General features: G+C 37.9%; 1 protein-coding gene across 3 annotated transcripts in view; it reads left to right on the top strand.

Annotated features, from left to right (window-relative positions):
* Positions 1-26,519, top strand: part of LOC133559275 (inositol polyphosphate-5-phosphatase A-like) — a 453,585-nt gene that overhangs the window by 277,131 nt on the left and 149,935 nt on the right. For all 3 annotated transcript variants that reach the window (XM_061910884.1, XM_061910882.1, XM_061910883.1), the window contains one exon: positions 7,820-7,904. In XM_061910884.1, the coding sequence (XP_061766868.1) occupies positions 7,820-7,904 (85 nt within the window). The remainder of the gene's footprint in view (positions 1-7,819; positions 7,905-26,519) is intronic.

Genomic DNA, 26,519 nt, shown 5'->3' with positions numbered 1-26,519 from the left:
TTATTTTTTTTAAACAAGTGAAGACCAAGTCTTTAAAATATTTTCTTGGATTTTCAAATTCTATTTGAGTTTTGTCTCTCTTAGAATAAAAATGTCAAGCAAAGTCAGACAAGCTTGCTAGTAAATAAATACAATTAAAAAAATAGAGGGAGCTCACTGTTAAGTGCTGCTATTTGAGCTATTTTTAGAATTGGACAACGGGCGACTAATCTGGTCCTCACAGGCTGCCACGTTGGTGACCCCTGATATAAGCTCATTTTAAACTTTCATGCAGAGAGGGAAACCACAATCAAGTCAATTGACCAAAACTGTATTTATTAAACAGTTATGAAGCAGTGGCACAAACATTCATGTCATTTCCAAAACAGAAAGTGCAAGATTTTAAGACATTTTAAAACAAGCTATTAGTGCACTTTTGTGCATGATGTCACCAAGATGACATATCAAAACAACACTAAATCAAAGTGCACTTTTTGTACGGAACACCACTACAATAGTTAAAAACAAATAAAGTTCCCTTTTGTGCATGATTTTGTGGGTGTATGGCACCGAATGGAGATGTTGACATGCTGAGTAAAAACTATTCATTCTCTAGCAGGTGATTTTCAAATGATGCTACATATTAGCAATAATGCTACTTTTGGTAGTAACGCTTTAGCACAACACTTGACAAATTACGGTTGTCTGTCCGACATATTCCCGCTTGAAGCCAAACCACCGCCAGACGATGGACCCCCTGCTGTTTGTGTTGGGAATTAATTCTTCCTTCATTTGTTATCAGATTCGCACCTTCTTTCTCTCATATTACTGCTAGCACCACAGCTAACGTTACCCATGCTGCTACTTCTCTGCCCCGCGAGGGCATATACATACGTGACGTATGACGTGACAGTATGTGAAGTGTGTAAGAAGGTGCGCTTGCTGTCTGTGAGAAGGAGAGACAAGAAAGAGCGAGAAGAGCCTGTAGTGTAATGCCAGCAGCTAAAAGCAACTGCGTGGGAACGTATACTCAGATATCACGATGTAGTCATTTTCTACACAAACCCGCGATATATCAAGTATATCGATATATCGCCCAGCCCTAATATAAGCTAGTCTTTTTAGCTTGTTTCTCCAATAAATGTCACTAGTCCTTGAGTTTATCAGTGTTATCAATTACAGTTTTAAAATCACGTTTATTTAAAACGGTAAAACTATCAATGGGAAGTTTTACCACAGTTTATCAGGGCGTTCAATCAATCGCAACTGGACTGCTTGGTTTGTCTTGGAAGACGTTTTGCCACTCATCCGGGTAGGCTCCATCACTTCCTGCTCATAGACTTCGATTGGTCGGATCCAGTATATATCTGACCAATCTAAGATTAGATTAGATTAGATTGCTGATTAGCAATAGGGATATTACTTGGGGATTTTAACACCTCCAAATTCAGTAGTCAAAATTACAACCAAGATGCATGTTACGATAAAACAGCTGGTGAGTAGTAAGTACAATACTTACAGTTTGTAAATCTCAACAAAAGACAAAACTGGCACATTTAACTTAATGGCAAAGACAACTTCCTGAACACAGCAACACATAACTGACAAACTGAATACTTGCCATTAAGAATCTGAAGTGTAAGAAAATAAGATATAACAACTAAGTTATCATCATCAGCTCACTGTTAATAAAAACTGAGATTTTATTATGGAACAAAGAACATTTATGACATGAACACCGACAATGTGTGCTGTTGAGTATGCGGATCGATTCACAGGTACACGGAATTGGTTCAAATTTGAAAGGTGACTATTCCTTGCTTTCTGAGACTAAATTACTTTGATTAATGAATTAATTTAAGTTGTTGTTGAACAATTTTCCCGTGTTCGGTCTGTTTCCGTCTATTATCGTATGTATATTTGGGGCGGCATGGCGTAGTGGGTAGAGCTGTTGTGCCAGAAACCTAAGGGTTGCAGGTTCGCTTCCCACCTATTGACATCCAAATCGCTGCCGTTGTGTCCTTGGGCAGGACACTTCACCCTTGTCCCTGGTGCTGCTCACACTGGTGAATGAATGATGAATGAATGATAGGTGGTGGTCGGAGGGGCCGTAGGTGCAAACTGGCAGCCACGGTTCCGTCAGTCTACCCCAGGGCAGCTGTGGCTACAGATGTAGCTTACCACCACCAGGTGTGAATGAATGATGGGTTCCCACTTCTCTGTGAGCGCTTTGAGTATCTAACAATAGAAAAGTGCGATATAAATCTAATCCATTATTATTATTATTATTATTTTACTGTAAGATTTGTCTGTCCGATGTGTATTTCTTTGAGCATTTTCTAGTCCATTCTGTTTGTTATCTGATCTTTTGCTTAGTGGCGTATTGTCCCAGTTGTTGTCTTGGAGTGTGCTGAAAATCCTTCGAAAGGTTGAATACACTCTTTTTCTTTAGAGCACTGATACTCTTCACTGTCTTTACTCATCTTCATATATATTTGATACCTGTTCACTCCTGTTGTTATCAGTTCTGTCATTAGAAAATATTCAACAATCGGTCTGGTGATTTTTCGATTCAGACACATGCTACACTCTGCATCTGTAAACACTTTGAATCTGTAAAGTTAATTTTAAAAGAAAAAAAAAATCTATTTTTGATTTATATCGTTGAATGTGCAAGTGGCCATATGTCTGTGTGGCTTATCAGTGTACGTGTAAGAGTAAAGAAAATAATCTGAACAAATATTATGCCCCATATATATATCATGTCATATTATTTAGACAGCAACAAGTGGAGGATGCCCAGTGGGATTGAATGTATTAATCTGAAAATATTCAACTTCCGGCTGGTCAATAACACATCTGTACATTGATGAGCCATTGACATGAGCAATATCAAAAGAAGAGACACAAGACCTAGCAAGACTCGATACACCACTTAAATCTAACAAGACCACTATCATATCTCAGCAGCTGTGCAGGCAGGGCTAAATGGAGATGAACTTTGTTGATGCACTTTATCGTCAACATGAATAACATACGCAATGCTATCAGTAGTTGTGGCCGCGACTGTCAAATGAACCTAACACACCTGTGGTTTTAGTATATGGAAGCCCAGTTCTAAGGTAAAATAATTATCCAGGATGTGGCAAAAAATGTCCATGTCGAGTTGAGTTTATACCAAAATGGATACATGGATGATACAGCAGAGGATTGGGGGAATGTCATGTGGTCAGATGAAACCAAAATATAACTTTTTGGTATAAACTTAACTCGTGTTTGGAGGAAGAAGAATACTGAGTTGCATCCCAAGAACACCAAACCTACTGTGAAGCATGGGGGTGGAAACATCATGCTTTGGGGCTGTTTTTCTGCTAAGGGGACAGGACGATTGATCCGTGTTAAGGAAATAATGAATGGGGCCATGTATCGTGAGATTTTGAGCCAAAACCTCCTTCCAGCAGTGAGAACTTTGAATGGTTGACCAAATACTTATTTTCCACCATAATTTACAATATAAATTCTTTAAAATTCCTACAATGTCAATTCCTGGATTTTTTTCACATTCTGTCTCTCACAGTTGAAGTGTACCTATGGTGAACATTACAGACCTCTGTCATCATTTTAAGTGGGAGAACTTGCACAATCGGTGCCTGACTAAATACTTTTTCGCCCCACTGTATCTCAGCTGCATTCGCCACCTCATCGCAGGGATGCAGCAAATTGCTACATTTTATTTAAAGTGCTGCACCCAAATTTTTAAGCCTTCAATAAGTTACTGTGTCACAAGTTATTGCAAATATTTTTTTATTAGAAATTGTGGCGGATTATTACAAAATGTGACGTTGTTACATAAAGACATTACAATGTATTAGATTATTATCTAATGCACCATTATTACATCAATAATTATGTTTAAAAATATATTTAAAAAGGTGTAAACATTTTTTCATGCTCTCTGTAAATAATTTAGATAGTAATAATAATCTTGCGGAAATATGATTACCATCGTCAGGCCTGGGATTAATTAACCGCAAAAAACAAGAGACGACTGTAGCATTGTATTTAGACTTTACTACTTTATTTACTCTACCCTAGAAGATAATGTAGGAGTTGCACATGTGCCTTAGATGCTGCCTCTGTGTCATATTTTTAAGAATAACGGTCATTTTTGGTTGTCTTCCTACTACCCTAGGAGGTACTAGGGGACGGCGTGGCGCAGTGGGAGAGTCGCCATGCTCAACCCAAGGGTCCCTGGTTTAATCCCCACCTAGTACCAACCTCGTCACGTCCGTTGTGTCCTTGAGCAAGACACTTCACCCTTGCTTCTGATGGGTGCTGGTTAGCGCCTTGCATGGCAGCTCCCTCCATCAGTGTGTGAATGTGTGTGTGAATGGGTAAATGTGGAAGTAGTGTCAAAGCGCTTTGAGTACCTTGAAGGTAGAAAAGTGCTATACAAGTACAACCCATTTATCACTTATTTATTTATTTACCCCCTTGACTCATCTTGGAAGTCTCCACTTTGTTTAATATAATATAATGTGAAAGTTATTGCTGTGTTCCCTGTCTTATTCCTTCACCTCCCTGCCCTTCACTCTCACTGCCTCACAGAGAGGAAGTGAGCATGCATTACGACAGACAGCCGCAACACAGACCCACCACCAAGAAGTGGCCTCTCTCTTTACGACCCCATAAATAAATTGTTATCTGGGCCTGGGAAGTTCATGGGGAGATTTATCTTCACTATTAGTATAAAGATAGCGAGCCGAGCATACTGGATCATTAATTACACGGACCCATTTATTTTAGCATTTATTTCCAACTCCACTACAAAACTACCAAGATATCAGAGTTAATCATTATTCAACCAGCCCGCATATTTTTGATGCTTAATGTTTTTTGTGTGCATTTGCAGAATAAACCTATTTTGAACTTTGAGTCGGTGCAAGATGGTTGCTCTGAACTTGGAAGGGCAGAAAGAAATCTATAAAGAATCCCGGACTGTTACAAAGTCGTTATCTGGATATCTGTATATGCTATAGTTCAGTACTCTCTCCCCTTCCGTTCAAAGTGAATTTACTTCAAAACTGACCAGCATTGACTTCAAAGCAGATCAAGATCTTGTGGTTCAAGTGGGATGTCAGCTGAGTATTAACTGCTTGAATTGAGTGCATGTTTACTTCAATCCTGGTACAGGAGGAACTACTGTATATGGTCAGTGCGCTCCAATGTCAGTTGTTACTATTAGTATTTTCCTACTTTCATTGTGTTACTCTTTATTTAACTCATGTTTACTTTTTGTGCTTTGTCTATCTTAAATGTTACACTGCAATTGTGGAATATTTGAAATGTATCTTACCTTATCCTATAATGCAGTGTAAACAAAACACAGTAACTCATAGTGATAAGTAATACTTTTGTCTGTGTAATAAGTATAATTGTCCGTTTTAAGGGCCAAATACATGTTTTTATTTGCATCATGCTTGCTCTTAAAAAGTCTTGCAAAGTAATTGCAGTGGATTGAAGCACTGTAAATCTGCCTTGTTGTTATGAGTCAGATAGAATGGCTTATCTTATATTATTTCCCGAGTCTTCCATCTTTTAATGGTTACTATATTTTATGCTGTGATATACTAATACTGCTTTGACATCAAGCCAGGCTGGAAATAAAAGTATCAAGTAATCAGGCCACAAGGTGGTGCTGCGAACCTCAGCTAATTTAAAAGGTCAGAGGAGTGTGAAATGATTTTGAGCAGGTTTTTTTTAGTTTTTTTACATGTAGTATTTGTAGTCAGAGGATTTAATGAGACTTCTGAATTTGGATTAATCATTCATAATCACAAGTTGTTACTGGCTTAATTAAAAAAAAAGACCCACTTCATTGTCAGAATGTCATTCAGGAACATTTCCTTAAATGTTTTACTTGAATGCACCTCATTTATTTGTTCAACACTTGTTAGCAGTTTTAGCTAAAATCCGGTCTGGGTTTATTTTGGCACCAGTCAGTGTCCTCACACATCTTCGTATTGACCTGATCATTGACTGTATACCAGGGGTCACCAACGCAGGTAGCCCGTAAGGACCAGATGAGTAGCCCCCTGGCCTGTTCTAAAAATAGCTCAAATAGCAGCACTTACCAGTGAGCTGCCTCTATTTTTTTATTTTTTATTTATTTACTAGCAAGCTGTACCCCGCTTTCCGCCAGATTGTAGCTGAGATAGGCACCAGCGCCCCCCGCGACCCCAAAAGGGAATAAGCGGTAGAAAATGGATGGATGGACTACCAAGCTGGTCTCGCTTTGCTCGACATTTTTAATTCTAAGAGAGATAAAACTCAAATAGAATTTGAAAAATCAAGAAAATATTTTAAAGAATTGGTCTTCACTTGTTTAAATAAATTCTTTTTTTTTTTTTACTTTGCTTCTTATAACTTTCAGAAAGACCATTTTAGAGAAAACATACAACCTTAAAAGTTATTTTAGGATTTTTAAACACATATACCTTTTACCTTTTAAATTCCTTCCTCTTCTTTCCTGACAATTTAAATCAATGTTCAAGTTAATGTATTTTTTTTTATTGTAAAGAATAATAAATACATTTTAATTTAATTCTTCATTTTAGCTTCTGTTTTTTCGACGAATAATATTTGTGAAGTATTTCTTCAAACTTATAATGATTTAAATTTAAAAAAGTATTCTGGCAAATCTGGAAAATCTGTACAATCAAATTTAAATCTTATTTCAAAGTCTTTCGAATTTCTTTTTAAATTTTTGTCCTGGAAAATCTACAATAAATAATGATTTGTCTTTGTTAGAAATATAGCTCGGACCAATTTGTTATATATTCTAACAAAGTGCAGATTGTATTTTAACTTATTAAAAACATGTCATCAAAATTCTAAAATTAATCTTAATCAGGAAAAATTACTAATGATGTTCCATAAATAATTTTTTTAATTTTTTCAAAAAAATTGTAATTAGCTTGTTTTTCTCTTCTTTTTTTCGGCCGAATTTTGAATTATAAAGAGTCGAAGTTTAAGATAACCTATGTTAAAAAAATAAATTTTCATTTTTTTCCAGTTTTGTCCTCTTTTACCCGTTCAATTAACTTTTTTTTTCATCATTTATTCTCTACAAAAAACCTTCCGTAAAAGGAAAAAAAATGTATGACGGAATGACAGAAATACCCATTTTTATATAGAGAGAGATTTATTTATTAAAGGTAAATTGAGCAAATTGGCTATTTCTGGCAATTTATTTATGTGTGTATCCAACTGGTAGCCCTTTGCATTAATCAGTACCCAAGAAGTAGCTCTTGGTTTCAAAAAGGTTGGTAACCCCTGCTGTATAACAACCTGCTCAGCCTCTTAGGTAACCATCTATGATTTCAGATAAAGGAGCACATGTAGTCCAAATACATTGTGTACAAAATGTGTAATTATTTTTGAAAGCTCTAATTTGTAGTAAATGTGATTTTGTATTATTGATATTTGGTAAAACTTTAGTATGGGGAACATATTGTCAGTAACAAATATTTAATTAAGAGTTATTTGGACACTAGGGGAACATATTGTAAGTGACAAAGACTCAATTTAGAGTTATTTGGTTAGGGTTAGTAATACTGGTTGTATAATAAGGCCATGCAGAATAAGGCATCAATAAGTACTTAATAATGACTAATTAAGAGCCAATTTGTTACCAATTTGCATGTTAATAAGCAACTAAGAATGGTGAATATTTTCCCCATATTAAAGTGTTACATGATTTTTTTGTTTCTATGTTTTTCTGGTGCATTCCAATGTCTATCACTGTTCAATACAGCTGCTTGTGTTGATGTTTTTGCAGGATCACGGACCAGCGGTATGAAAAGGTGCCATATTTTGTCTTTGGGGATTTTAACTTCAGGTTGGACTCAAAGCAAGTTATCGAGGTGAGTGTTTTAATATCTTGTTTAATGTGTTAGTCATTAACATACAAAACTGGCTAATTGCACGATGCTCTTGTCTCATGTGTGAAATATGGACCCAGCTGTCTAATAATGTACTTAATATGAGCAATGCAATATACTATCATTTTAATACCAAGTGTGTGTAAGGGAGAGATAGACTGTAGTAAAAGTGGTTTAGTAGCCCACTGTTTCTTTAGAGTTATGACTCATTAAAGGCTTGACTGTGGATGGGGCAGCTGTGTTTGCTAACTGAGCCTCCAAGTGCATTGTTATGTTATGCTGCCATTCATTGCTCCTTCAGTTTCCCTTCCTCTGCTGCACCCTCCCTTCCTTCTCTTGGTGCAAATAAGGGCAAGGTAGTGCAGTCATTCAGCATTCTCCCAAGAGGAGATGCAGAGGGGGTTAGCGGCATAATAAGTCATAAAGGCAGACTGCAGACTACGGGTGTTGATAACAGAGTGGGAGAGCTCCTTGTTGCTCGATCCTCTCCTTCATCTTCAGCACAATGACTCTCCAATCAATGGGTCTGTCCAAGGTGTGGTTATTGTTCGTTTCTACCAGGAGCCCATTCATTAGAGAGGGAAGAGGGAAAGCTTTCTGAATGGATGTGGTTTTGCTCAAATGGCTTAGGAAGGACTTCACTCTGTGTGGTACTCTTGGAGGAACCTTTAGTAGTGTTGTCATGCAGCCACTAGGAGGCCGGTGCAAAAGGACCGTGGTCGGTCCAGTCACATGTTTTCACTTCTCAATCCATCAGGGCATTGATTGATAGCCTCAAAGTTTGTGCTGGACATTTAATTTTGGTTGTGTAATTGTGTTACATTAACTCCCGGATCATGTGTTTCTTTGGAGATAATAGATCCGAGTTCAGGATTCTCAACAAACAGTGGGACCATTGAGGAAATAATGTTTGCAATTAACTGTCACCTGCTGCACATTAAGGTTGCCAGAGTCGTTATTTATCAGTGTTGGGCTGATTTATAAGATATTAACTTATCTGTGATAAAGGACACTGCTACTCCATTTGTATTTTCACTAGTTGATGTAACCATTAATCAATAGATCCTTTTGTATTCTTAAAATTCAAATATATCAATCTGTGCTTTACTAGTTGGCCTAACGTCATTTTAAAAAGGTTGGAATCATTTGCATCAACACTAGTAAAAAAAACATAGGTTTGAAGAACGACATACTTTTCACTGAAATAGTATTTAGCACTTTTACATAAATAAAGACATTAAACGCTATGCAAGTCTGTTGCCCACCTGTAGCATCATCGCCACGCACCATCAAAACACTTCCAGATACCGAAAGAAGAGCAGGCGAACTGAACAGTGCGTGGAAAGACTTATGGCTTTTGCAAAGACAGATGTTTATAATAAGTTGATAACTGTTTGTAGGATGTCAAATACAATGGCAACACAAAAAACAAAAACAGACGACGACAAAATAAAGGTGTAAAAAACAACAGCAAAAGTAGCAGGTAAATCTACTGTTAGTTATATACTGTATGTCGGTTGAAAGTTTTTAAATTATATCTTTACATTGATATTGTAATATTTCTATGTTGAAAAACAAAAGCAGAAGTAGAAGGTATGTCCACTGTTGAAATGTTGATTACTGTACTTCATTGAATATATTTTAAATACTAAAAATCAAAGCAAAAAAGGTTTCCTCTTGTTAAATCAACCTAAAGTTTTGGTTGCACTTTATTCAAATAAGATGTGAATTATGTAATTCATTAATGTATAATTCCCTTATAAGAAATAACAGGAATATAGGAAACTTCACCTCTCCCGTCCAAAAGCAGAACCTAGTAACTCACTTCCAGGTTTTTCTGTTGTATCTACGCGGTTATGTGGTAGTTGCTAGAACCTGCCATGCGCGTAACAGCTTACTTACGGAACAAATTACAATATCGCATACACTAATGTAAAGCATATCACCTGGTAACTCCAAAATTATTATCAGCTCAGTTTTGACCAATATTGAGTTACTGGGTTTTGCCTTTGGACGGGAGACCTGTAGTGTCCAGTATGCAGTATTTATTTCATAGTCACGCTAGTTGATTGTTTTGCTAAAAAGTTACTGAATCAATTTCAATTCACTGGTTTGTTTTGGATCCTATCGTTCTAAATAAACTAATATAGTTCCTAAATCGTTTCGGCAATCTCAAGTTATGATTCAATTCATATCAATGTTAAAACAAATCGTTACATCCCTAATTTTTACAGATATTATTGCTGACATAAGAAAGATTTTCGATTTCCATTTTGTTATTGTATTTTATTCATTAAAATCAAACAATGAACACAACATTAAAGAAACAGGAAGCGATCAAAAGAAAGGAGTAGTACAACATATTGATTTGCTCTTTTACCAAATGTTGTTGTAACACTGGCAAAATAAACCTATAGTTATCTTTTGCCAACTCTGATAGTCTGATATTTCACATTTTACCATACTAGGTTTTTACATTTTTTTGTTCAAATTTCCTTAGCCAAAGATGACTCTTTTGAGTAGCAAGTTTTAGCTAAGAATCAGGATATACATTAAATACATGAACTATAGCTATATTAGCATCTATACTGATAACATGTTGACGTTAATCACATTACAATGATTAAAAACGTTTTTTTTTTCATTAATAATATCAACAGGACTCAAGATGGGTATCGATGTAAAGTGCAACACAAATAAAATCTATGATTGTTATTATTATACTTGGTTCCATAATGGGACCGGCCGGCACTGAAGTAAACGATAGTAACCAGTAGGGATGTGTATTGTGAATACATTTATCAATACAAGACCGTTATCATTATTTCTTATCGATATTGGTACTCTTACCGGTACTATACAGTGGGGCAAAAACGTATTTAGTCAGCCACTAATTGTGCAAGTTTTCCCACTTAAAATGATGACAGAGGTATGTAATTTTCATCATAGGTACACTTCAACTGTGAGAGACAGAATGTGGAAAAAAAATCCAGGAATTCACATTGTAGGAATTTAAAAAAATATATTTGTAAATGATGGTGGAAAATAAGTATTTGGTCAACCATTCAAAGCTCTCACTGATGGAAGGAGGTTTTGGCTCAAAATCGCACGATACATGGCCCCATTCATTCTTTCCTTAACACGGATCAATCGTCCTGTCCCCTTAGCAAAAAAACAGCCCGAAAGCATGATGTTTCCACCCCCATGCTTCACAGTAGGTTTGGTGTTCTTGGGATGCAACTCAGTATTCTTCTTCCTCCAAACACGAGTTGAGTTTATACCAAAAAGTTATATTTTGGTTTCATCTGAACACATGACATTCTTCCAATCCTTTGCTGTATCATCCATGTATCCATTTTGGTATAAACTCAACTCGTCGTGTTTGGAGGAAGAAGAATACTGAGTTGCATCCCAAGAACACCACACCTACTGTGAAGCATGGGGGTGAAAATATCATGCTTTGGGGCTGTATTTCGGCTAAGGGGACAGGATGATTGATCCATGTTAAGGAAAGAATGAATAGGGCCATGTATCGTGAGATTTTGAGCCAAAACCCCCTTCCATCAGTGAGAGCTTTGAATGGTTGACCAAATACCTTTTTTCCACCATAATTTACAAATAAATTATTTAAAATTCCTACAATGGGAATTCCTGGAATTCTTTTTACATCCTGTCTCTCACAGTTGAAGTGTACCTATGATGAAAATTACAGACCTCTGCCATTATTTTAAGTGGGAGAACTTGCACAATCGGTGGTTGACTAAATACTTTTTTGCCCCACTGTATGTTATTTGTGGTAATAAAGATGTGAAAAAATGCATTAATATTAGCACAAGAGGTTGAACAACTCCAACAACATGTACTTTAACATTTCAGAGGAGGTAAGTCTTTTATCAACACCCGCTTTTTAAGTATTAAACAAGTATCCTATGTGTGCAGTGCAAGGTAAAATGCAGTTATGTCATCTTCTTGTAAAGAGCACGGCGATCCATCACCATGTTTCTATTCATTACTATTACACTCTGTTGGAAATTATATTTATGTATGGCATGCATGTGCAGAGCACAGTCCTTTTACATGACATATCATATCAAATACATCATATAATTCAATACAAGAATTAGCATATTATGTGGGTGTACATTTCGTAACAACTGGAATTTTTGTTTGTGTTTATGTTGGAAAGAAAACAGAAATGACGTTATATCCAACACAGCCATATTTTCAATTGTTGCTGCCTATTGTATAATGTACAAAAGTACTTTGTTGAGAATTGTTCTGGTTTCCAGAGACTTTTAGTGACTTTTTCTGTCTTAAAAATGACTGGCAACAAGTCTGGCATCTTCTTCTGGTGTTTCTATGTAATGTACTCGTGTTTAGAGACTTTACTTCTGTCCCTCGATATCCTTGACAAAAAGCGAGCTACAGCGGGCATGACGTCACACTTGCTTGGCACTGCTGCTCCAGCGGTACTTTCTCTCCTTAAAGGCCGCCACTGTTCTCTTAAGGGCCTACTGAAATGAGATTGTCTTATTTAAACGGGAATAGCAGGTCCATTCTATGTGTCATACTTGATCATTTCGCGATATTGCCATATTTTTGCTGAAATGATTTAGTACAGAACATCCACGATAAAGTTCGCAACTTTTGGTCGTTAATAGAAAAGCCCTGCCTTTACCGGAAGTATGTGCGCGTGACGTCACGAGTTGCAGGGCTCCACATATATTCACATTGTTTTTAATGGGAGCCACCAGCAGTAAGAGCAATTCGGACCGAGAAAGCGACAATTTCCCCATTATATTGGAGGCCTTTAATGCAGTTGCACTTCCAAGACATTAGATTGCACTAGTGTACAGACTACGGAGTGTTGCCTCGTAGCTCTGAAGCTCAATTGTGTCTTTTGTTGAGCCCTAAAAAGTTGTTTTATACTGTGAGTATTGTACTTATCACACACCAGCTGTTTGATTGTAACACACGTCTTAGTTGTAGTTTTCTTTACCAAATTCAGAAGTGTTGAAATCGTAATGTAAAATCGCTAATGCTAATCAGTAGTATGTCAGGGTTTCCCACACATTCAATTGTGGCGGCCCGCCACGAAAGAATTATGGCCGCCACAAATAAAAAAATAAAAAAATACATATATATATATATATATATATATATATATATATGTCTTGATTGGATTATCCGGAGAATAGTGCTCGATACCGTGGTAGAGCGCAATATGTAGGTGTGGGAAAAAAAATCACAAGACTACTTCATCTCTACAGATCTGTTTCATGAGGGGTTCCCTCAATCATCAGGAGATTTTAATGGAAGCATTCACATACAATGGTTTATATAGAGCACAGAGTGGGTGGGTACAAGCAGGCGTAGGGTGTGGTGATTGGCTCATGTGTTACCTAGGAGGTGTTTCCGCCTGTGGCGGCATGTTGAAATGATTTCACTGCGCTTAACAAGCGCAGTGAAATCATTTCAACATGCCGCCACAGGCGGAAACACCTCCTAGGTAACACATGAGCCAATCACCACACCCTACGCCTGCTTGTACCCACCCACTCTGTGCTCTATATAAACCATTGTATGTGAATGCTTCCATTAAAATCTCCTGATGATTGAGGGAACCCCTCATGAAACAGATCTGTAGAGATGAAGTAGTCTTGTGATTTTTTTTCCCACACCTATATATATATATATATATATATATATATATATATTTTTTTTTTTTTCCGGCTTTTGACTCGTTCGACCGCTCATAAAAGCAATGGGACTCTGTCTATGAATGGAGTTTGTAGTTACTTATTATATAAATATGTAAATATTATATAAATATGTATATAAATATGCACATAAAGTGTTGTAATTATATTCCAACTCCGCGTTCTTCTTGGTCATCGGCGCCGCCGCCGCTGCTGCCACCACTAAACTCCCCCCCCGACCCCCCCCCCCCACCCCCACCCCCCCGACGACCGACCACACCACCACATATAAGATGCCTGACCTGTGGGAAACACTGCATGTCTATGGCAAAGTCAATGCAAATTAGCATAGCGTTAGTGCATTTTGAAAAGTGCCGCCTTACGGTACTTTTGAGTGTTTCCTATCTGTTGTACTTGATTTGTTGACATGGAAAACTTCTACATTACCTAGAGTTTGCTCTGAGTTCTGCTTGAGTGCTTGTTTCGCTGCTAAGTGTTTTAACCAGTCAAGTCTGCAACCGGACCTGGGATCACGTGCAACAAAGGTATGGCACCGTGTAATTTTACATGGCTGTATATCTGGTAGTACTGACGGTATTTGGTCCATGCCTAAAAGGTACGAATTTTGGTATCCATCTGTACATTTTTGTGATGTTTTTTACTTGCTTCTTGCAAAAAGAGTACATTTTCATATTGGACTAACTTTGATATAATATTCAATAATTGTTTTAATGAAAAGGTTTTCCCTTTTTTAGTTACATATAGTAGATGATCTCTTTTGGAAGGTTTCCTTTGATATCGTTAAATTGTGATATTTTTGCTCTCACCGTCAAAATATCACAAATGTGTTGCATTGTGAGTTGTTTTGCCATTCCTTCACCTTTGTTATTAGTGTTGGTGTTGGTGCACCAAATACTGACAACTGTCCTCCAGTGTGTCCTCTCTTGTCTGTGCTGCTCTGTGGTAGGTAAGCACAAACCCACTCCTTGTCTCTACCACTCTGACATGCTGTTTGAGTGCGGTGAGGGTCGTGACCCCTTTTCCAGGGATGTGTAAGGCTTGCATCCGTGTGTGTCCATCTCTGCCCCCCCCCCCCGCCACCCCTCCTCCGTGCTGCTCTTTTCTTATGCATTTTGGCCCCCATTGGCATACACATTCACATCCAGGGTGAGCACACACACACTCACCCAAACTAATTTGTTAAAACCAAATAACTCTCGATTGATTCTGCCACTTTGAGGGGTGTGGCATTATTAAGGAAGCAAGGTTGTGGACAAACACAGATAATTTCTCTCCATCTGAGCAAGTGTTCCTCAAACACACTGACCATTCAAGAAAAGGCTGATGATGTCATCCAGCTGCCATTAAAGGAGTCTCTTTGCTTCAAATAAACCCATCGAGTGCGGCAGTCAACTTGTCAGATTTAACTGTGACCTGCTTATTGGCGAAAGACAGAGCTGTGATGTCACCAATAAACAAATGGGTTGCAACCTTGGCACAGGATGTAACTCACAGACGGTTGGCCGTTTTAGGGCCTTTAATGGCGATTAATGTCAACAGGACAATTAGTGCACATCCACCAAAGTGTTTAACTGTAGATGGGCTGCTGGTGTATTGATCCCCCATACTTATCTGAAGATTGATTCTGACACAGAGAAGCTGGCGCTCATTCCCCCTGCCTCCTCCTGTACAGCTAATAGAATTGCTATTTTTGGTCCTAAGTGGATAAAAGCAAGCTAAGTCCTACTTGATTTTTGATACATTAAGACTTTCAAGCCTCTGTATTTGCATGCTCCACTTGAAGACTCATTGGGTAAGAAAGTGTGTTTCTCTTCTTTCCCATCGCTGCCTCAGTGTGGGTGATTTGACGAAGGACAACCACGAGACCCATCCTTACTTGAGAGTGGGTCAATGGAACAGGGGATATTTTCAAATGTATCATTGTGTACAGAAAAAGAGGTGGGCTTGGAAAGAGGCAGGATTGTTTTTGTCACAGGGTAAATTCCAGGTGGCAAATTCCTGGCATACTTGTGCGGCAGGATCAGTAACCAAAGACAGCCGCCCCCCTTAACCCCAGCCTGGGCAACCCTATTAATTGTGTCCGACAGAGGGAATTGGTTTCAATTGACCTCCATTCAGCGGCCCTTTGACTGGCAGACAAAGGACACAGCCACGTGGAGACTAATGTTAGGGCTGAGCAGCCTGGAGACCATCCAGTTCCATCCAACCCACCTCTCCCATGGGGTCTAGTCATGCTTTGGCTTGATCATGCTTTGCATCAGTGCTGATGAAACGTGAGCCAGCAGCGGAAGTGTTTTGAAGACGATTCAGAGTTGTTATGATGCTGTTTGGGGCTCCTTTTCAACGTCCCTGTGTGGCCCATATTGTGTCTGGTAGTGGTTATTCTGATATGATTATGTCAAGTGTAGTGCATTAATCCATGAAGGGTCGGTTATTGTTATCAAATGTTCACTAATATGATGGCAATATTGCAGCCTTGAGTATTGACCAATACAATATTGATTTAATACGATATTAGCACAAATCATACATATTTTTTTATTATTTTGTAGTGTGCAATGTCAGGTGAAATTACTCTGAGAACAAGGGTAGGTATTTTAAAAAAGCTAACGTGTGTATTACCGTATTTTACGGACTATAAGTCGCTCCGGAGTATAAGTCGCACCAGCCGAAAATGCATGATAAAGAAGGAAAAAAACATATAAGTCCAGTGTTTTCCACAGGTTAGGCATCTATTTGTGGTAGTGTGATCGTTGGGTGGGGACGGGGGATGAGGCAGCAGCGGCGGCGATGACCAAGAAGAACCCGGAGTCGAAATATAATTACAACACTTTATGTACATATTTATATACATATTTATATACTATTTACATATTTATATAATATGTAACTACAAGCTCCATTCACAGACAGAGTCCCATTGCTTTTATGAGCGGTCGAGCTCATATATATATATATATATATATATATATATATATATATATATATATATATATATATATATATATATATATATATATATACTGTATATATATACATATATACAGTATATATATTTTTTATTTTTTATTTTACTTTTTTTATTTGTGGCGGCCATAATTATTTCGTGGCGGGCCGCCACAAATAAACGAATGTGTGGGAAACCCTGAAGTCACACTGGAGTATAAGTCGCATTTTTTGGGGAAATTTATTTGATAAAACCCAACACCAAAAATAGACATTTGAAAGGCAATTTAAAATAAATAAAGACTAGTTGTGTACATTTTATGACGCATAAATAACCAACTGAGAAAGTGCCTGGTATGTTAACGTAGCATACTGTACTATGGTAAGAGTCATTCAAATAACTATAATGTCACTCCTAATTGCTAAATCCCATGCAATCTTATACGTCTAGTCTCTTACGTGAATGAGCTGAATGATATTATTTGATATTTTACGGTAATATATTAATAATTTCACACATAAGTCGCTCCTGAGTATAAGTCGCACCCCTGGCCAAACTATGAAAAAAACTGCGACATATTGTCCGAAAAATACGGTACTAACTGTGTGGAATATGGAAAAATTGTTTAAATAATGCGGACACCTTGCGGAATACTTTTTAATATGCTTCTGTCTTGGAAACTTTGTATCTGTAAGTGATATGCAGCTAAAATTATTTGATAGTTGTTTATATTGAGAAATGTCATATTTTAGACAGCAATATTGTCCAATTAATGACACTCAGGGTCTGATTTACTAAAGGTTTGCAAAATGTACACGGATGAATGTGCAGTAAATGAGTGTCTGCGTGGTGAAGCGCTGTATTGTACATGCAAAATTCTCATTTAAATAAAGCAGTCTGCACCACTTTCCAACTGCACACGCAATTTTAGTATATCGCACGCCACACGCCCACTAATAGTTCACGCTATTTTATAGATTACCCATGTTGTAAAAACCCCAAAACCAGTGTAGTTGGCAAGTTGTGTAAATCGTAAATAAAAACAGAATACATGGATTTGCAAATCCTTTTCAACCTATATTCAGTTGAATTGACTGCAAAGACAAGCTACTTAACGTTCAAACTGGAAAACTTAGTTATTTTTTTGCAAATATTAGCTTATTTGGAATTTGATGCCTGCAACATGTTTCAAAAAAGCTGACACGTTGCAAAAAAACACTGGGAAAGTTGACAAATGCTCATCAAACACTTATTTGGAACATCCTACAGATGAGCAGGCTTATTGGGAACACGTGGGTGCCATGATTGGGTATAAAAAGAAGCGTCCATGAAATGCTCAGTCATTCATGAACAAGGATGGGGCAAGAGTCACCACTTTGTGAACAAATGTGTGAGCGAATCGTAAAACAGTTTAAGAACAACATTTCTCAAACAACTATTACAAGGAATTTAGGGATTTCACCATCTATGGTCCGTAATGTCATCAAAAGGTTCAGAGAATCTGGAGAAATCACTGCACGTAAGCGATGATATTACGGACCTTTGACCCCTCAGGGGGTACTGCATCAAAAACAGACATCGGTGTGTAAAGGATATCACCACACAGGCTCAGGAACACTTCAGAAAACCACTGTCAGTAACTTTGTCAGTAAAAAAATGCCTCTCTGCCAACTTTTTTGCAACATGTTGCTGCCATTAAATTCTAAGTTAATGAGTATTTGCAAAAAAACAAGTTTCTCAGTTTGAACATTTAATATCTTGTCTTTTCAGTCTATTCAATAGAATTTAAGTTGAAAATGATTTGGAAATCATTGCTTTCTGTTTTTATTTAAGAATTACACAACGTGCCAGCTTCACTGGTTTTGGGTTTTGTATTTGGATCTTAGTAAATCAAGACTTCACTATGTATGTCTAGAATGTGTGTTATTATCTCCTTAGCTGTTTCGTAGTTGCTAGCTCTTAGTACCCTGCCTGCCTGCCAAGTTCAGCTTTTGTTAATGATTTCACTAAAATACAAGAAAATACGGGCTTCATGGTGGCAGAGGGGTTAGTGCGTCTGCCTCACAATACGAAAGTCCTGAGTAGTCCTGGGTTCAATCCCGGGCTCGGGATCTTTCTGTGTGGAGTTTGCATGTCCTCCCCGTGAATGCATGGGTTCCATCCTCCCACTTCCAGAGACAAGCACCTGGGCATTGGCAACACTAAATTGGCCCTAGTGTGTGAATGTGAGTGTGAATGTTGTCTGTCTATCTGTGTTGGCCCTGCGACGAGGTGGCCACTTGTCCAGGGTGTGCCCGCCTTCCGCCCGATTGTAGCTGAGATAGGCACCAGCGCCCCCCGCTACCCCAAAGGGAATAAGCGGTAGAAAATGGATGGATGGATGGACAAGAAAATACCAACCTTTTGTTCTTATTGGAGGACATTTAGATGTGAACTGGCTGTCCATCTCTCCTTATATTGCAGTTTATATGGATCAGATTTTAGATGCAAGTCAATACACTCCGATACATCCTTTTTTGCTGTATATCCGATTGATAGCAATATCAGATAGAAACACTATCTATTATTATCCACATTTTGAAACGTTGCCAGTGCTTAAAACAACGGTACTTAAGTCACAAGGAAATTTTATGGAATTGTGTGACATGAGGGTTTAACAGAATGGTCGTTTAAATACTTGAGTATTATAAATACAACTATTACCAAGTAATAAACTCACCAATATGATATAAAATCCACAGCAAATTGTTTGTAAAACATGCACATTTTCAATATTTGACAGTACTTAAAGTGCATACGTATATTCCCCACTATTTGAGCAGAAAGTGTGGCGATTGATTTGAATGAATCCTACATGCAAGAGTCATGTATTAATTGAGTTAGATTTGCGTAACGACCCGCTTGTGTTTTTTAGTATTCCTGATTGCACTCCAGTGTGAGTGTGATTGGTGGACAATGAGGAAATGATGCCTTACTGGTGCGGAGAGCAGCGGAGAAACGTGTGTGAGTTTAAAAATAGTTTTGGAATCAAGAACAATGCTGATAGCGCGTTAAGGTCAGCAATAAAGCTGAAAAAAAATACAAGACGTTGCACCTCTGTCGATAAACTACAACTCTTTTGTTTACATGTACTTAAATTACCTACATTTCTTTCTAAAATGTGCTCTGAACAGCAAAATAGGTCACATAATGGCTACTTAGTTCCTTGGTCTGGTTACAATTGTTGCATGATAGCACAGGGTTCCCACCTGCATCTCTAAATTCATACTGAAGAACATTAACAGCCAGATGCTCGACAATGCAGTACCTAAGGAAGTCACAGTGTTGAAATTATTTTTCATTGAAGTGGAAATTCCAAGGTCGAACACAATACTGTGATGCTCGCTCCATTTTTGTTCCAACTTCAAAACAGTTTTTACGGGCTTCCACGCACATTCCAAAAATATGCATGTCAGGTTGATTGGAAGCCCTAAATTGTCCATAGGTTCGACTGTGCATGTGAGTGTGAATGTTTGTCTATATGTGCTTTGTGGTTGACTGGCAACTAGTCAAAGTTGTACCCCACCTCTCGCTTCAGTAAACTAGCTAATGAAGACACATGCTACAAAACCCTAATGAAGACACGTGCTACAAAACCCTAATGAAGACGAGTGCTACAAAATTGTTTATAATAAATTTAAATTAACATTCTACTCATTTACACATATATCAGCCAAGGAAACAATCTACATCAGGGGTGTCAAACTCAAATACAGAGTGGGCCAAAATTTAAAACTGAACGAAGCCGCGGACCGTGGTTAAACAAATTAATCCTTTAATAGGGACCCAAACAAGTTTTGTATTGAATATTGACCAAGCAAGGCTTATATAACTTTATAGTGACGTGCAAAATCGTGTTTTAAGTAATAATAATAAAAAAATATCAATGGCATATCAAATAAAATAAAAATACGAATTGAATGCCTCTTTTCGGCGGCGGGTTTGAGTTGGGGCGGGGTTTGGTGGTAGCGGGGGTGTATATTTTAGCGTCCCGGAAGAGTTAGTGATGCAAGGGGCTCTGGGTATTTGTTCGGTTGCGTTTATGTTGTGTTTATGTTGTGTTACGCTGCAGATGTTCTCCCGAAATGTGTTTGTCATTCTTGTTTGCTGTGGGTTCACAGTGTGGCGTATATTTGTAACAGTGTTAAAGTTGTTTATACGGCCACCCTCAGTGTGACCTGTATGGCAGTGCTTTTATGGCCCTCCCCCAAAATTATTGTCCGGGTGGAAATCGGGAGAAATTCGGGAGGGGCACTGAACTTCGGGAGTCTCCCGGGAAAATCAGGAGGGTTGACGAGTATGAGTATTAGTGGTGAATGCGGTGTTACAGCGGCGGGCCAGCTCTAATGTTAATTTGATATTGCCTCAAGGGCCAAATGAAATTACACGGCGGGCCAAATTTGGCCCGCCGGCCAGAGTTTGACACCCATGGTCTACATGGTCATTCACTGCTTGATACAGTCATAGTTTATATTAATATATATTTTGCAGATTGTTTTAAATATTCAAACAACTTTTTCAAATGCCAATTCTAAATCATTGTCATTTTCTAGTCATAATCAACTCCATTTGTGTTGCTGGCTGTATTTACTTGCTGGCCGCTCAAACCACAAATAATTGTTTTGGTCCTTCAAACAGGCAATATATCTTTACATTTCTGTGATGAGGAGAAAATAAATGCAATTGTAGACATCCTACAAGACTTAAATATTATGGAATGCATTGTTGGGTGTAAGTGTTGTACAATTTTATCAGGGTTACAACGATTAGATGGATGGATAGATAGATAGATAGATAGATAGATAGATAGATAGATAGATAGATAGATAGATAGATAGATAGATAGATAGATAGATAGATAGATAGATAGATAGATAGATAGATAGATAGATAGATAGATAGTTGGATAGACAGACAGACAGACAGACAGACAGAGATATTGATTCCTTCAGGAGAGTTTCCTCAGGAAAATTTAAATTCCAGTTATTGTTTTGCATCCCCTGTCATCCTAGTACCCAACACCCCCCCAATCAGTTGTACAGTCCGATGGCGTGTGGGACAAAAGAGTTTTTGAGTCAATTAGTCCTGCACTTGGGATGAAGCAGTTAAGCACTTCACAGGCTCCTCCTTCTAATGATAACTGTATGCAGAGGGGGCCTGGCATCATCCATGATGCTCACTAGTTAATTAATTAATCAATTAAACCGATCAGGTCAATACAAAAAAGCTTTGATATAGGTATTCTGTTGTAATAATGATTGGCCCTAGTGTGTGAATGTGAGTGTGAATGCTGTCTGTCTATCTGTGTTGGCCCTGCATTGCGGTTGCAATTTGTCCAGGGTGTACGCTGCCTTCCGCCCGAATGCAGCCGAGATTGGCTCCAGCACCCCTCGCAACTCTAAAAGGGACAAGTGGTAGGAAATGGATGGATGTAATAATGCACACATGGTAGAGTGTGATTTCAATGTCAATGTTGTGAATTTATTACTAAAAAGAATGAAGGTTATTGCAAGCAGTAACGTTTTTGTTTTTTTCAACTATTTCCCATGAAATATGCATTGAGGCTCTCAAGTGCATTTTATCCGATTACAGTGATGCACACTTAGCTTTTCACTAGTAGCACCAGTGCTACTAAATGAGAAAAATTAGCAGCACAACATTTTTTGTAGCACAGAAAATGTTATGTAGCAATACAAAATGTCCTAAATATCACAATTTAATTATTAATGCTCAAACAAAGTACACATGTGCATTCATACATAAACTAACCCATAAATGAAAATATTTGTTGATGTATGTACATATCTCCGTGTTTTTAATTTTTCAAGACTGAAGGGGATCCCGAATTCACAAAAACATGTTCCAACAAGTAAGGAAAGTAGGTTTTGTATAATAGAATCCCAATTTAAGAAGTGTTTCGAGATAAGAAAAAAGAAAAAGCCTTGAAAATAATATAAGAAATGACTAATATAATCTTCTAGCTAACGGCTAACTAATTACTCTATTAAAATAAACAACACTTTATGTTATTACTTACAACAAACATAATCTGAGTACTCGCAACACTGGTTATCTTTCCATAAAGCACTTACGCAACCTTAAGCACTTTGCACATTTTTTAAGGTATCGATATATATACCGCCATCCATCCATCCATCCATTTTCTACCGCTTATTCCCTTTCAGGGTCGCGGGGGGCGCTGGCGCCTATCTCAGCTACAATCGGGCGGAAGGCGGGGTACACCCTGGACAAGTCGCCACCTCATCGCAGGGCCAACACAGATAGACAGACAACATACACACTCACATTCACACACTAGGGCCAATTTAGTGTTGCCAATCAACCTATCCCCAGGTGCATGTCTTCAGAATAAAAATACCAGGGTATCAGTTTTGGTCCGTATCGCACAGCCCTAGTTCAAACAGTCTCATTTTGCTTTGTGTGGGGATTTTGACAAAGTTACAACTAACTACGGTTGATGCTCAGTTTATGACATTTTTGATTACAACGTTTCGTGGCTACAAACAAAACACACTGCTTGAATGGATTAAACCCTTAGTTTGGGTCCGTAAAAAGGAGACACCATGTACTTAATATTGCCTGCACTTATCCCAACAGTTCGTATTGTAATGTCTACCCATTCATTGTAAGACTACAATAAAGTGGACGATCAACAATCTTCTTATCGCACAAACAAAACACGGAACCACGGAAAAACAGCATCAACTAAACTTTCCTCTTTTCACACAGCTGTCCTCCTTTCATCCATGTTTTATACTTTATTTGTACAGTTGTTCATGTGTTCTGTGTACAGAATTAATTTAAGAATATTTCAGGTATAAGATCCGATTTCCACTAGAACTCAATCCACCTACAGTTTTCAAACGGTACTTGTTGGTTAATCCGAGGACCAAATGTAACATTTATTTTAAAACACTTTTTTCCGGTTTGAAATCTTCCCTAAAACGTACTGTATTTATCAGACTATAATGCACACTTAAAATCCTTTCATTTGCGCCATATAGCCCGTTGCGCGTAATATAAAATATTAATTCTGGTCGTGCTTACTGACCATGAAGCAATTTTATTTGGTTCATGGTGTAATTGTAAGTGTGACTAATAGATGGCAGTCACACATAAGAGATACACATGAAATGCAAGTTGACGCCTGTTCAATAAACTTTGCTTGCAAGTACAGGGTAGCAACCAACACCAAAACTTTAATCTTTCATTTAAAATATAGAAATTACACACAGCCCGCAAAAATAGGTCAAAATGTTTTCGTGCCACATCGATAAGCTACAAAGCCCCAAAGCTTGATGGATTGTCGGCACATTACAGCTACCGTAGTCAGATGTACTGTGCTTCAACAAATGGGTATGTTTATGGTGTGTGCATAAGGACCCTAAAATGGCACCTATTAGTAGACATTATCTGGCGTTTTGGTTCGACCTGTTATGCTTTTCATTCTTACCTATTGGTACCTGCTGTTGTGTATTTTGTATTTTCCCGAAAAAATTAAAATCCGCCAATATTGTCAAACTCCTTCTTCGTCTCAATCCTCGTGTTGGGGGACATTCATCCTCTGTCGCCATTTCTCATTTAAATTAGCGTACATTTCTACCTTGTATCTGTCAGTAGACTATGGAAGCTTTAAAAACTACTGGTGCAACAAAGATGACGGGAAAAAGACGCTGTCGAAGGTGAGTCACGTAAATAAGACCACCCACAAAACGGTGCATCCTAAAGAGACGGTTAGAAAGCGGCTTGAAGATGATCTGTAAAACATAATCTATGCAACATTTTGACCAAAGAACCACCATTACATGTTATGTACACCACAAGAAAGGGTTTTAAATGTAGAAAAAAAATCATATAATGACCCCGAAAATGTGCCATATCATATAATCCGGTGAACCTTTTGTATGAAAATAGGCCTGAATAGACTTGCTCATCGGTAGTGCGCCCTACAGTCCGAAAATTACGGTAGGTCTAAAATGTTCCCACTTCCAGTCGTAAGATAAGTCCTATTTCCTCATGAACATTTTTAAAAGAAGAATTTTGCCTTACACATAGGGCTGTATATACCGGGATTAGTATAGTACCGCGATACTAATTAATCGTTTTCGGGACTCTACTGCCTCTGAAACGTACCGATCCTGCACCCCCCCGCGCCCGCGACATCATCACGTCGAGTCATTGCTGGTTTACGAGCATGTTCGGCGCCACCCAATCATGGAGTACTTACAAGTAGACACAGTGTGTATGCAGAAAAGGGAGAACGGACGCATTTTGGCTTAAAAATTAACGATAAAGTTGAAGTTATGACACTGAAGCGCCCTCAGGCAGAGATGCTTTAAGACATGGCTAGCTAGCTAGCAGCTAACATGCATTCGCCATCGGCAGTGTTTTAGCTACTTCTAAATCACTAATCCTCGTCTCCATGGTGACAAATAAAGTATGATTCTTACAAGTATCATCCCTGCAGGACGAGGAATAGCTAAACATGCTTCACTACACACCGTAGCTCACTGGCATCAAAATGTAAACAAACGCCATTGGTGGATCTACACCTGGCATCCACTGTAATGATACCAAGTGCAGGTACGTATCTAGTCGATACTACTATGATTACGTCAATATTTTTTGAAATCACAACATTTTCTTTTGTTTTTTAAAAATTCATATTATGTTTATAAACTCAGGAAATATGTCCCTGGACACATGAGGACTTTGAATATGACCAATGTATGATCCTGCCACGACTATCGGATTGATACCCAAATGTGTGGTATCATCCAAAACAAATATAAAGTATCAAACAACAGAAGAATAAATGATTATTACATTTTAAGAGTAGTGTAGATAGAACATGTTAAAAGAGAAAGTGAGCAGATATTAACAGTAAATGAACAAGTAGATTAATATTACATTTTCTATCACTTGTCCTTAATAATTTTGACAAAATAATAGAATGGAAAATGACACAATATGTCACTGCATATGTCAGCTGACTAATTAGGAGTCTTTGTTTGTTTACTTACTACTAAAAGACAAGTTGTCTTGTATGTTCACTATTTTATTTAATGACTAAAGTGCAATAATAAACATATGTTTAATGTACCCTAAGATTTAAAAAAATAAATAAAATAAAGCAAGTAATGCAATTTTTTTTGGTTCCCTTTATTTAGAAAAGTACCGAAAAGTATAGAAATAATTGTTGTTCTGGTACCAAAATACTGGTATCGGGACAACACTACTTCCACAATCACTGGTATAAGATGTACAGTTTGTGCCTGTGTTCCTTGAGTTGGTCTGTAGTTGTGAATCAATTGTTGATGACAGGCTCAGGGCTCAATGCCGAGACACAGAGTATATTTAAAATCCCTCCTAATTAAACTTAATAAAATGTAAATTTAATATCAGTAGCGACTGCGTGCCACTGGCGAGCCTTCTCCAATTTAAGGATTGATAGAGGCCAGCAGGAAGGTTAATTGCAGACTTGATCTACTGTCCATATGACATGGCTTGGAGCTGTTTAAATTGGTCCCGATCTGCTGCTCCATGGAGACATTTCATTAGGCTAAGCTTGTCTCCAACAAACGGGAGTTTCAAATCAGCACCTCCTGTCTTTTTTTCCTGGAATTGCAGAGGGACAGACCAGACATCAATCTTCTGTCCTTTGTCCTGCGTCTTTTCTATTGCTTGAGTAGCATGAAATTAAAGGTGGAGCCCTAAAGTAGCCCCTGTCCTAATGAATGCTGTAAAATGCAATATAATGGCAGGCTGACATGATGGATCATTCATCTTTCACACTCACACAAATATACATGGAGACAAAAACACTAAGCATTAATACAAAGGACACATTCATGGCTCTACTTCCTTATA

Source organism: Nerophis ophidion, linkage group LG09 (genome assembly GCF_033978795.1).
Source record: "Nerophis ophidion isolate RoL-2023_Sa linkage group LG09, RoL_Noph_v1.0, whole genome shotgun sequence".
Taxonomy (NCBI): domain Eukaryota; kingdom Metazoa; phylum Chordata; class Actinopteri; order Syngnathiformes; family Syngnathidae; genus Nerophis; species Nerophis ophidion.
This window is presented reverse-complemented; position numbering and strand designations above follow the sequence as displayed.